Here is a 12,466-nt window from a genome sequence, read left to right on the forward strand (position 1 = left end):
GTTAAGGAGTGAGCTTGCCAGAGGCCTGCTGGGGAATGATTCACCTTGACCCCACCACAGCCTTAGGTAGGAATGTTGTACAAATGGGGCCATAACTATTTGGACTGAATCCTATTAAAATTCAAGTAACTTGTGGGAGGGCAGAGCTTTTAGCTCAGTCCCAGGTGTGCCCTCATGGAAACAATGACCCTAAATGCTTTAGTACAATTACTCCACAGAAGAGCCCTTTGCCACTGCCCACACCCCTCTCACTCACCCCCCCCCCCCCCCCGGGCTCCCTGAATGGAGGGAGGTGGGAGATGGAAGGCTGTTGGAATTCAGTCATGGATCCCAGCCAGAGAGAGTAGCAATGGATAACTCATTTCCTTCTCCTTGGGTTCCTCCTATATTTGGGCTATAATCAGAGCTTGGACTTGGGTGGCTGAGTGGAGCCAGAACCAGCTAGGCAGTGCATTGAATAGAGCTCAGACAGACATTGTGTGATTCTAAGAAGTCACTTAACTGCTGAATGCCTCAGTTTCACCATCTGTAAATGGGCATAGTAATAGCTTCTACCTCTCTCAGGGTGGTCGTGATAATATTTTCAAAGCGTTTTACAAGTTTTCAAGAGCTCCTGTATAAATGCTAGATGTTATACCTGGATGTGGTTCATTTGGAAGGAGGAACCATGGGGGGACGGGGGCAGGGGAGAGATATAGAATGAAAGGGTATGAGGATGCTAAGACTGGCTGAGTTAGATCCATTCCATCTCCAGTGGGTGCTCTCATCCTGGGACGTGCCAGATTCCTAGGCCGATTTTGGGAATGTTTTTTTTTTTTTCCCTTCTCAAAGGAGGAAGTGGAATGGTGTCCATCAGGTTATATAAATGGTTAACTCCTTCATTGCCGGGGTGACAGTTATTTGGCTCTTGATGGGCGATCCTGAGAAAACTTGCCTTAGCTGCTAGCACAAACCCTCGCTCCATGTTGTCTTATCTTGGAAATGTATGTTAGTCCCTTGGGAGTCAGGAAGAAAAGCTGCTGGAGGGAGGCCAGAGGGGGCTGGGTGTGGAGGTGGGCTCCTGGTAGGAACAGAGATGGCAGCATGGCTTCTAGGCCCTGGAGAAAAGGGATGTCCAGGCCAATGCTCACTCCACTAATGGGCTGCTTGGATCTGACCCACTGGTTCTGGGGAAGGCCCAGCCAGGCTAAGTAAGGGATTGGGAGTTTCTGGCACCACCTCAGTGCTCATCTCAGTCCCTGATGGACCCTACAAGCATCTATTTGACCTCAGTGCTGGGACTCATATCAGGAAATGCTGCCTTTTGGGAACTGGAGTCCTGCTGCTCCCCAATCACTGTGACCTTTAAGAAGGCCCCAGCTGCTGGGTGACGTCACCAGCAGTTGCCATGGTGCTCCTGGTATTTTTACACGAAGAAGCCAAACAATCAGAGTCCACCAGACAGGTGGCTGCTGCTGCCTGGGGGAAGGGGTGGGGGGAACGGGCACCTTCCTGGTGTCCTAGAAGCAGCTCCTCTTGGCTGCGAGGGCAGCATCAGTGGAGGAGGGTGGCCAGAACGCAGCAGGAAGGGAGCCATCCAGAGAGAAGGCTTCTCCCTGCCCCCTGCATTAGCTTCTAAGTTACTGCTCTTCTATCTGCTTGGCCTCAGGGAGGAGGAGCTGAATATCTAGAAAAAGTGATGGCTGGACTCCAGGGCCAGAAGGGCCATCCAGAGGTCATCTGTCCGTCTCCTTGTCACCAGGCAGAATTAGGAGGAACTGAACCACTTCCAAGAAAGGAGACAGAGCAACCACCACCATCCCCTACTGCCCATCTCAACAGCTTCATCCCCCTGCCAGGCTGGAAGTGCCACCAGATGTCTCACCTCAATTTCTGCTGCTGCAGGAGGAACCCCTTTTCTTCCTGGTGGAAGGTCAATAGCCTTTCAGGAAAGACACTGAAATGCTCAAGAGGATTAGAGAAGGGTGGTTGAAGGCTTTGAGATCCTGCTCTACAAGCATCTTAAGAAGAAACAAAGGCTGTGACCTAGGGAAAAACACAATGGTCATCTTCACTGGAAGGGCTGTTCTGTCAGAGGGATCACAGTAGTTCTGCTTGGCCTCAGAAGATAAAACTGGGTATAATCAGTGAAAGTTGTGGAGAGGCAGAATTTTACTCCATGTAAGGAAAAAATTTCCAGACTCTCAGAAGTTTGGAATGCTCTCTCGGATAGCCAAGAGCAGAAATGGCCGCCTCGGAAGGCAGCAGGTTTCCCGTTACAAGAAGTCTTCGAGCAAAAAGTTGAGTGACCACTTGCCAATAATACCATAGAGCAGGTTACTCCTCACGTGTCAGTTAGACTAATGGTTCTCACACTTTTTGTGTTCGTGGCCATTATTAGTTTTTACTACAAGTGATTGGAACACTTTACAGGAGACTCATGTATGTGTGTGCAATTCCTGACACACATAATCCAAGCACACTCTTGTGCCCTTTGAGAACCACTGGACAGAATGATCTCCCAGGTCCTTCTAGCTCTGAGATTTTTAATCATGTACCTGGGTCTCAGGACCAAGCCTGGCTTCCCCCTCCCCCACTAAAGATTTAACCAAATTCACTTGAAGTATTGATGGCAGCCAGCCTTGCCAAATGAGACAATCCATTCTATGGCTCAGCATTATAGAGTGGGATAAGCCATTAGACTAGTCCTCTAAGGGCTTGGCTTGACTCTGCATCTGATGGCTGGGCTCAGCACAGATGAGCCATGACCTCTACCAGCACCCACAGTTCCCCAGACAGTACCCCTCAGTGTTCCCCTCTCCACCCAAAGGGGAGTTGAGTTGGTAGCCCAACAACTCTGACCCAAACTAACCATGCCAACAGAAAGACCCCTCAGACCAAGAGTGAGCAGCACCAGAAACCAGAAGCGGCCATTTTAATGGAGAACAAAACCACAATAATTTCAATCTCAAAGTTTGTTTCATGTGCCAGAGCTGAGAAGGGTCCCCCCTCCTCCCAGAAGCCCTGGTGTCAGGAAGGAGGCTGGGGAGAGATTTAATTGATGTCTAAGGGCGAGTGGTGGTTGGCGAAGGAACTCAGAAGGTCAGGACATCCCCTACCTATGTCCAGGCCAAATCCTAACCAGGGGGCCCACCTATTCCCTGACTCTCCTGGGGCCTCTGCTTCTTAGGATATATCCCCTCTCTCCCTGCTGCCCAGGATTGACCCTCAGAGTGAGAGGGTCCTCTAATTCAGGTCCAGTGTATGCAACAGAAACACAAGGTTAGGTAGGCATCTTGGGGGGGAGAGGGCTGTGGGTGGGAGGATCAAGGTCAGTGAGACACATTGACCTAGCTTTGGCTAACAGCACCCCATAATTCCCCCAGGCAATCCCAAGTGTGACGATAGCGCTCTAGTCACTAGGACTTCTTGAGGCAGCAGAAGCTGGCCAAAGGGTAGAGAACATAGACCCCAGGACCTGAGTGGGGAATAGTGAAACTGGGTTGGATGTGGGGTGAAATTAGGAGCCAGTAATTGGGTCTGGAGAAAGTAGGAATGGGAGCAATGCCAGGGAATCTGATAAGGCTGCTGATGGGGGTGGGCATTCCTAAGCTGGGATCCCCTGATCCAAGCTATATATACCCATACACATGGTGTGTTGGGGTGTGGTTAGTTGCTGGAAAGGTAGTTCATCACTTTCTGCTTGGGAAAAATAGGGGAGTGGGAGGGGTGGGTTAGAGAATCTATGGGCATTGGAGTAGAAAGGAGTCTTTCTACACTCCACCCAAGCTGAGCAGGGTCCAATACATAAATAAGGCACCCCTGATGGCAAAGAGGGATGAGGGTAGGGTGATATTTGGAGGGTTCCTGGGCTTCCCACTGGTTCCCATTGGTTGTCTTGGTCCCTGTCCTAGAAGGTTGGTCATCCCTGGTACTCTACAGGCACTCCCCTCCCCCCTGCCAAAGTTTGGGAAAGGGAGGGTGAAGGGGAAGGGTACCCTGAGCTGGTCCCATCAGCCCCAGAGGCTGAAGCCAGACAGGGGGGAGCGAGGTCTACGGCGGCTTTAATTTGGGGCTGGTGGCACAGGGCATGAGCTTCTCCACTGCCCCACCAGAGAGACCCCACCTGCATCCCTCTCTTGCTCTGGCCCTTTAGGCATGGGCCCCAGAGCCAAGCAGGGGCCCTGAGGAGAGCAGGTCTGGCTGGGCGGACAGGGCAGGAGGCCGGTCACTTTGGCATCTCCAAGGCCGACACCTGAGGCTTCACCTTGAAGTATTGGTTGAATCTGATCACCGCGTATCTGCCAGGAGACAGGGAGCAGGGGCCGGTATCAGGGAGGGAGTCAAGGGGATCCTGGAATCGTTGGTCCTCATGTTACCATGGACATTCCTCCATTATCAGAGGTCTGATTAAAACAGCATCATTTTACAATCACCAGCTCCAATCTGTGGCTTAGCACTGCGAGGCAGGGTAAGCCTAGGGAAGGTGTCAGGTAGCTTAGCACAGTCTTAAGAACTCTGGCCTTGGGATCAGTGGAAGGAGGGTTGGAATTCCAACTCTGACATTTACTAGTTAATTAAAGCATTTATTAAATGCTTACTACATGTCAAGCACTTTCCTAAGTCCTGGGTACATAAATAAGTCCTAGGGGATGCAAATACTTGGGCAAATAATTTCATGTGATCCTCAGTTTCCTCATGTATACAATGTGAAATAATAACGCAAGCACGACCTCCCTCTTGGGGTTGTGAAAAAAGAATTTTATAAACTCTAAAACACATGATCCCTAGGTTCATGGAGTAAGCCCTGCGTGGGTCAGGAGGGCAATGTATGTTTTTCCGAGAGCAATAAAAATAAGTCTCAGTGAAGCTGCCAGTCTTTCCCTTCTCAATACCCCTTTCAGAGAAGCCCCTGGAAGCCCTAGGAGCTCTGGCTTGAGGTTCAGAGGCTCTGGGTTCAAATCCTGCCTCCGACACAGGCTTCTTGTGGGACCCTAGGCAAGTCACTTGCTCTCTGTGAGGACTGAGCTCCATAGCTACATAAATTAGTGGTCTTGCGGCAAGTGGAAGTTATGTGGCTGGGACCAGAGACTGATCAAGGTTGGAAAATGGCGCCCCCTTGTGTGTGCTGCCCAAAGAATACTTGGAACCACCACACACACACATACCCCCCAGATTTTACTAACATACTCAAGTTGACTTACATGAGAACATACATCTCTGGGACACCCAGAGCAGAATTATTAAGCATTAAGATAGTGAGATATATAGATAGGGTGATATATATACACACATACACATATTCTATTTTGTCATTTTTCAGTCATGTCTGATTCTTCATGACCCCATTTGGGGTTTCCTTGGCAAAGATAATAGAGTGTTTTGCCATTTCCTTCTCCAGCTCATTTTACAGATGAGGAAGCTGAGGCAAACAGGGTGAAGTGACTTGCCCAGGGTCACACAACTAGTAAGTACCCAAGGCCAGATTTGAACTCAGGAAGATGATTTTTCCTGGCGCTCTATGCACTGAGCCACCTGAGATAGATACATATATACACACATGTACATATACACATGCATGTACACACATGTGTGTATATTTATATATACATGCATGTGTATATATGTGGGTAGGTACCTTCCCACAGTACGTATGTGTGTATATGAATATGTACATATGTATGCATATATAAAAGAGGTTCTCTTAAAAAGAGTTCCACTTTCCCCCCAATCTCCCTGGAGCACTGTTCCTTTGGGGGTTGTCTAGCCTGCCTAGCCGTACTCTGGGTCCTGGTAGCATTTCCTCCTCCTTCCCTACATCACAAACCAAGGATGGGCAGGGCTGGGAGGAAATATAGGAAGAGGGCAGAGGAAACCCTGCCTCTGAACCTCACCACGGGGCAGAGGATGGAGGCTGATGTGAGCGCTGGGGTGTACTTGAGTTAATGTTCAGATCGACCCGGGAATGATAGATCCAGAAAGGACCTTTAGAGATCATCCGACACATCCTTGTTTGTTTACCAGTCAGAGAACCGAGGCCCGAGAGATCAAGGGAACACATGATACGGAGGAGAGAGAACCGGGGTTCAGATTTTCTCTCCCTGCTGCTACCACCTGGGTAAGCCATGATCTCCATGGGCCTCAGTGTTCTCATCTGTAAGATGAGGGGTTGGGTTAACATCCTCTAATGCCCCCTTTTCAGCTCTAAATCTACAAGTTTGTGACGTGACTTAGCCAAGGACACAAAGCTGGCGAATGGCAGCTCGGGGACTGTCAACCCCCATTCTACAACCCCTAGAGCTTCGAGGGCTAAGGCAGGGTTCCCGGTCTCATTACAAGGAGGCACTGCCATACAATGGGGAAAGCACATGGCCCAGGTTTCAGGATAGCTGGGCTAAATCCTGGGATTGAATTAGAAGACCATGAATAGCTTCTGTAAGAAACAGCACAGAAATGTCCTGGATCTGAAGTCACTTACTTGGGTTTGAATCTCGGCTCTACTATTTGCTAATTGCGCGATCTAGGTAAGTCACTCCCCTCTCCTCAGGTTTCCCTCAGTTTCCCCAGGATCTTTCATAATCAGTCAAGTTCCCTCAAGCTCTGAAATGCTGCCATGCTAGAGTTCTGTTCACTAGCTTGGGAGCTGGCCAGGGAGCTCCCTGCCAGGACTTATGTGGTTCTTAAGAACATTGGGGCTGAAGAGGAGGGGGGAGCAGCGGATTTTAGAGAGGTCAGTATTGTTGCGATTAAATTGTCTCACTCTCCTAAGGTTTTCCCAGAGCAGAAGGGCAAGCTTATTTTTAAAATGGGGGAATAAAGGTCAAAGATTTGGACAGGTAAGGGTCAGGATGGGAAGTAGTTGCCCCATTAGTCACCTCTTCCTGGATGGGTGACCCTCAGTTCAACCCCTCCTGGGCCAGGGGACTTTCCCTCCTACTCACCCTCTAGTCTCATCTTTCTTCCTCCCCACCTCTTTTTGTTCCCTGCCCACTCACCTGAGGAAGTCAAAGTCAATGGTAGAGAACTGGTTCTGGATGAGAGCCCAGAATGCCCAGAAGAAGTGAGAGGCCTGGGAAAGGAGCAGAGAGGGTCAGAGGGGTTCCTCCCCTCCCTACCCCCCTCCCATTACCCCCCTTTTAGAACCGAAGACAAGCACCAAAGGCTGACTCATAGACTGGGAGAAGCAGTTTGGGCTCTGAGGTCTTTCCAGCATAGACCTAGTAAATCCTCCTGATAACAGGTAGGACTGTGTAATGGAAAGATAGTGAATTTAGGGTCACAGGATCTGGATTCAAATCCTAGCACTGCTATTTATTTGATAAGTCATTTCACTTTGCTCCATCTAAGTTCTCATTTATAAAATTATTGGATAAAATTTCAAAGGTCCTTTCCAGTTCTAAATCCTGTGATCCCATGGGGACAGAGTCTAGCTCAGGCCACTCGAGTCTCCCTCCCCTGACAGTGTACAAAGAGCAGGTTTCTCTTGAGGGTACACGCTACAGCCATGAGGGGAAACATCCCCTGCACAGCTGGGATGGCTCAGGGTTCAGACCCAGGCCCTCCAGACTGATACCCACGTCCTAGCAACTTCTACCCATTGGTTCAAATAATTCTGTCCTCTGTGAATTGCATGATGTTTCTGGCTGGTCAAGAGCCTCCCTAAAAATAGTACTTAAAGAACATTGTTGAGAAATCTCCTTCCCTAGAAGCCTTTCCCAAGGCAAGAGACAACCTGACTTCTTGGAGATGAGGTAGGAGCAGGGATGTCCAAAGGCAGAGGCATATAGACCTGATGACTTTCCAGACTGGAGCAGCTACAAATTTTCCATTTGGTGGAGACCTTAGACAAAGTTTAGGGAGTTCCAGGTCTACCACCCCATTTCTTTTAGGCTTGTTCTTTCAGGTTTCCTTCCCCCACCCCGACTCCCACCCCTATCGATACCCAATTCCAGGTTTCCCCACAACACTGTGGTCAGTGTCAGGTTGCCAGTGCTTCCTACTTTCTCTCCAAGGTATGGACTCACCAGAGCAAACTTGTTAACTTGTACATAGAGCTTCTCCACCTCCCTTGGCGTCACAGCTGTCCCACCCCAGCCTTCCTTGCAGAGCTGCTTGTGGGCTTGCAGGTAATAATTCAGCCAACAAAGTTGAGTCTCCCGGCTGGGGTAGAGGCTATAGTCCACCTCATTCACACCTATGGGACAGAGGCCCTGGATCAGTGGAGGATGCTAGGAGAAGGGGCCCACGTTCTCAGACCTTCCTGAGCAGGATGGGATCACCATTCCTGTTCACTACCAACTCAGCTTCCTTTGGCTTTGGAAATACAGCCTCAATCAAGGGCCTTGCCCATAACTTCAGGCCTTTGGAAAGATGGTATTCTTGGGGCTTTTCTTCATGAACCGGTCCCTTATGCTAGCTGCTCTCCTCCCCCAGCCCACAAACACACAGTCTTTAAGTCTCCATCTTACCCACCCCTAATATCCCACTCTGTGTCCTCCCTCCCCCCAAGGACCAAGGGTATTGTTTTCAGTGAGGGGTAACAAAAGACTCAGACTTGGAACCTTAGCCTACATCTAAAATATCATGATTTTTCAAAGCCCACCATCCATATTACAACCCTGTACTTAATCCATCCCTTGGTCAGTCAATGAGAATAACCAGATCATGGATCTAGAGTAGGAAGAGACCTCAGACCCCCTCAAGTCCAAACCCTTCCTTCTACAGATGAGGAGCCGCAGGTCCAAGATTAGGTGACCTGTGTAAGCTTTGGCCCATGACGTGGTACCACAGGCCTTCTTATCCATCTCACAGAGGTGACCATGGGTTTTTAAGGCAATGCCAATAGGTTGAAAGGTAGGGTAGATCTTACATTAAGTTAAAAAAGCTTTGAGAAAAAGGCCTCCAAAGAGTCTGTGACCCAAGGACTACTAGGAGATGCTCATAATCAGGACCCTGGCCACTAGGTGATGGAATTTTCAGCCTTGGCAGCTCATGCAATCATCTAATAAGGCATGGCTTGTTGCTTTTTTTGGAGGGGGGAGGGAAGCCAATAAAATCACTGGCTCTTAAAGTATTGACCACCTAGAATCAGAAGACCTGAAATCAAATGCTGGCTTGATTTTACCCTTTCAGCTGGGTGGTTTGGGACAAGTCATTTTAACTTTCAGAGTTTCACCTTCCTCATCTCTAAAATGGGGATAATCATACTTCACATGACCTCCCTCGCAAGGTTATGAGGACTACATGAGGGCCTACATGCTTCCTGAGAGCATTTTGTGATCATAAAAGTACTATGTTAATAGTTGTTACTAGGACTGTGTGTGGAAGAGCGTATGGGAAGCAGGGAGGACCAGGCTCTGTCCTGCAGGACAGGAATGAAGATGTTGAGGTTAAAAGAGGCCTCGGCAGTTTGAAGGATCTGTGCCAACCATGTCCATTTTCCACTTTCTCTCCCTCTCTGGTTACTTCCTCCTGTAGTCCTTACTGTGAGTGGACCCTAAGTACATGCTGGCACTGTGGAAAATACAGTCAAAGATTTCCTGGCTCCACAGAGAGACAGCAAAGAGCAGTGGGAAGAGCACTTAACTTGGGAGAATGGGACCTGGCCTTACCAGACCCAAGCTCAAATTCTAGGTCCCCTACCCCTTTCTCTGTAAAACCTTGGGCGTTACTTTCCCAGCTTTGTGCTCTCATTTGTAAAATGAGTGGGTTGGACTGGACCTCTGAGGTCCATTTGAGTTCTAGATCTAGGTTCAGGATGATGCAGGAGACCCAACATAATTGGACTAAAAGGACTGGAGGTCCCTTTCTTTTAGACCTGTTGTCTGATGTCTAATACAGCCAAGGCATTGGAGCCAATAGTCAGTCAAAAAACATTTATTAAGCACCTACACTGTGTGCCAGGCACTAAGTTAAGTGCTGGGGACACAAAGGGAGGAAAAGAAAATCCCTCGCTTTCAATCTAATGGATGAGGACAAAACATAAAAAGAGGCTGAAAAGCTGGGGCGGGGGTGAGCAGGAGAAAGCAACCAAGAAGGACGGTACCCATATTTCCCAAACTGGGTTTGCGGATGATCTCTAAGGTCCTTTTGAGCTGTAAGAATCCAATTTCAAGGACTATGTGTCCAGAATCAACTTCTAGGATGTCTCCAGAATATTGGAGAATGCTGAAACTAAAATGGACCTTAAAGAATGATTTAATTCAATACTGATTTTACAGATGAAAAGAAAATGGCATCCCAGAGAAGAGAAATGAGAGAAGCAATTTGCCCAAGGCCTTTTCTGCTAGTTCACGGCAGAAGTGATACTAGAAATCAGGTCTTCTGTTTCCCAAATCAGAGCTTCCAATCATGCCAAACAACTGAGAACCTAGGTTGCTCTGCCCAGCCCTCATCCCTCTCTCCTGCCCTTCTGCTTCTCCCACCACAATCTCCCTCACCCTCCATGCCAAAGCTGGGATTAGGACACAAATCAAACCACTTGCCCCTTTGGGGAAATTCCAAGTGAACTTTGCTCATAAAGTGGGTGAGAAAAGGAATTAAAATACTTTAGGAATTATCCTCCACTCTCTGACCCCAAGCAAGACTTTCTACATGGCAGCTGAGTGCTTGGCAGGTCATGGTGCCAGGCTGGACACCAGACTGGTCTCTCATAGGTTCCTCCCTCCACATGATCAGCTGGTATCTACTAGCCTAGGAAGGCAAGGAAGTTTCTATGTTTCCTGTACTGGCCCCATTTCTTTGGGAGCTGTCTCCGAGGTGAGTATTGATGAGCAAACGGATGACTAGTCTCTGGGGAATGGCAGGCTTTACTCAGATCTAATTGCTTCTTCCCTGTCCTCCACACACACACACACACACACACACACACACACACACACACACACTCATGCCTGGATTCAGGAAGAAAACAGAAAAGTCAAGCTAGTGGCCAATCCCAACAGCTTAGAGGAATCCAGTTGGTGGGGCAGCTTTTATGTACTTTGCCTTCTCTTTTTCTCTGTACAGGTCATTCCCCAGGAGTATCCCATGATTCAAGATGGCTTAGCTGTAAAGTCCTTTAGATATTGTCTCCTCTTACCCCCTAATCCAGCTGTGAAAATCAGATACTCACTCCCATGCCTTGGCTCCACTGGTCTCATAAATGTAGAGCTGAAAGGGACCTCAGAGGTCATCTAGTCTAACCCCTGTATTTTGCAGATGAGGAGTGATTTGTCAAAGGTCACACAAGTACTAAGCATCAAAGGTGGACTATGACCCCAGGTTGTTTGACCCCAGAGACAGGCTTTTTCCACCATAACATCCTGCCTCCCTTGTAGACATCAGTCAATTGGCCCAAAAGACTGTCATCTTCTTTGCTCTAAGTTAGGGCAGTTGATCGAGGCTGGGGAGGCAGCTTTGGGGGAAGGGCCCCAAAAGTGTTCCTTCCCCTCTCGTCTACCATTCCCTCTCCACCACAAGCAAATGGAGGCATAGAAATCTGGAAAGGGTTCAGAATGAGGGCCCTAGGTTCTATGTGTCCCAAGACAGGTGAAGGGACCTAAATTTCAGTATGATTTCAAGATCCTGTCACAGAATCATAGGACCATATCTCTAGAGTTGAAAAGGACCTCCGAGGTCATCTAGTCCAAACCCGCTCATTTAACAGATAAGGAAACTGAGGCACAGGGAAGTGAAGGGACTTGCCCAGGATTCCATAGGTAGTGAGTGGAAATTTGGGATCTGAATGCCGGTTCTCTGACTCTTTGTGCTATGACATGCTTCATCCTTACATTCTCATCTCACTGTCCTTCACTCCTACGAGAACACCTCTCAAATTTGGCCAAAAAAACTTACATTTGTTTCTTCCACACATGTTGCCTTTTCTTGCCTTGACCATCCCCCTGCCCTATACAAAACCTCACCCTCCTCCCTAGTCCTAAATCATTTCCTTTAAACCCTCCAGTTTTGACTCCAGACTCCTCTCCTCCAATGAAATTCAACAGATTTATTAAATGGCTGCTATCTGGAAGGCACACAGTAGGTACTAGAAATACAAAGAAGAAGAAAAAGAAACAGTTTCTGCCTTCAGGGAACATATATTCTACTGGAGGGAAACAACGTGGGCACAGATAAGTAAATACCAGATAATTTAAGGAGGGGGATGCACAAACGATTAGGGGAATCAAAAACTTCATTTAGGAAGTAACCCCTGAGTGAAACCTTGAAGGAAGCAAAGAATTGTAAAGGATAAGATAAAGGAGGGGAATATATTGTAGGCATGGAAGACAGTCAGAGCATAGGCAAAGAGCCTGGATGTGGAATATTCATTTTGAGGAACAGCTAGCAGGCCAGCTTGGCTGGAATGGGGTGTTTGTGGAAGGAGGTCATCTGTATTGTCTGTAAGGGTAGGTGGAGCCATATCATGGAGGGCTTTGGCAGTCTGTCTCTTATTTAAGAAACAACAGGGAGCTACTGAAGATTTTTAAGCAGGTGAGTGCCAAGGTCA

At 48.3% G+C, this 12,466-nt stretch overlaps 1 protein-coding gene across 2 annotated transcripts in view; it reads right to left on the reverse strand.

The window, feature by feature from the left end:
* Positions 1–2,883: 2,883 nt before the first annotated feature.
* Positions 2,884–12,466, reverse strand: part of ETNK2 (ethanolamine kinase 2) — a 30,278-nt gene continuing 20,695 nt past the window's right edge. For both annotated transcript variants that reach the window (XM_036758312.1, XM_036758313.1), the window contains exons 6-8: positions 8,004–8,173; positions 6,975–7,048; positions 2,884–4,280 (exon numbers count right to left, since the gene is read on the reverse strand). In XM_036758312.1, the coding sequence (XP_036614207.1) occupies positions 4,208–4,280; positions 6,975–7,048; positions 8,004–8,173 (317 nt within the window). In that variant the 3' untranslated portion in view covers positions 2,884–4,207. The remainder of the gene's footprint in view (positions 4,281–6,974; positions 7,049–8,003; positions 8,174–12,466) is intronic.

The sequence above is a fragment of the Trichosurus vulpecula genome, chromosome 4 (assembly GCF_011100635.1).
Source record: "Trichosurus vulpecula isolate mTriVul1 chromosome 4, mTriVul1.pri, whole genome shotgun sequence".
Taxonomy (NCBI): Eukaryota; Metazoa; Chordata; class Mammalia; order Diprotodontia; family Phalangeridae; genus Trichosurus; species Trichosurus vulpecula.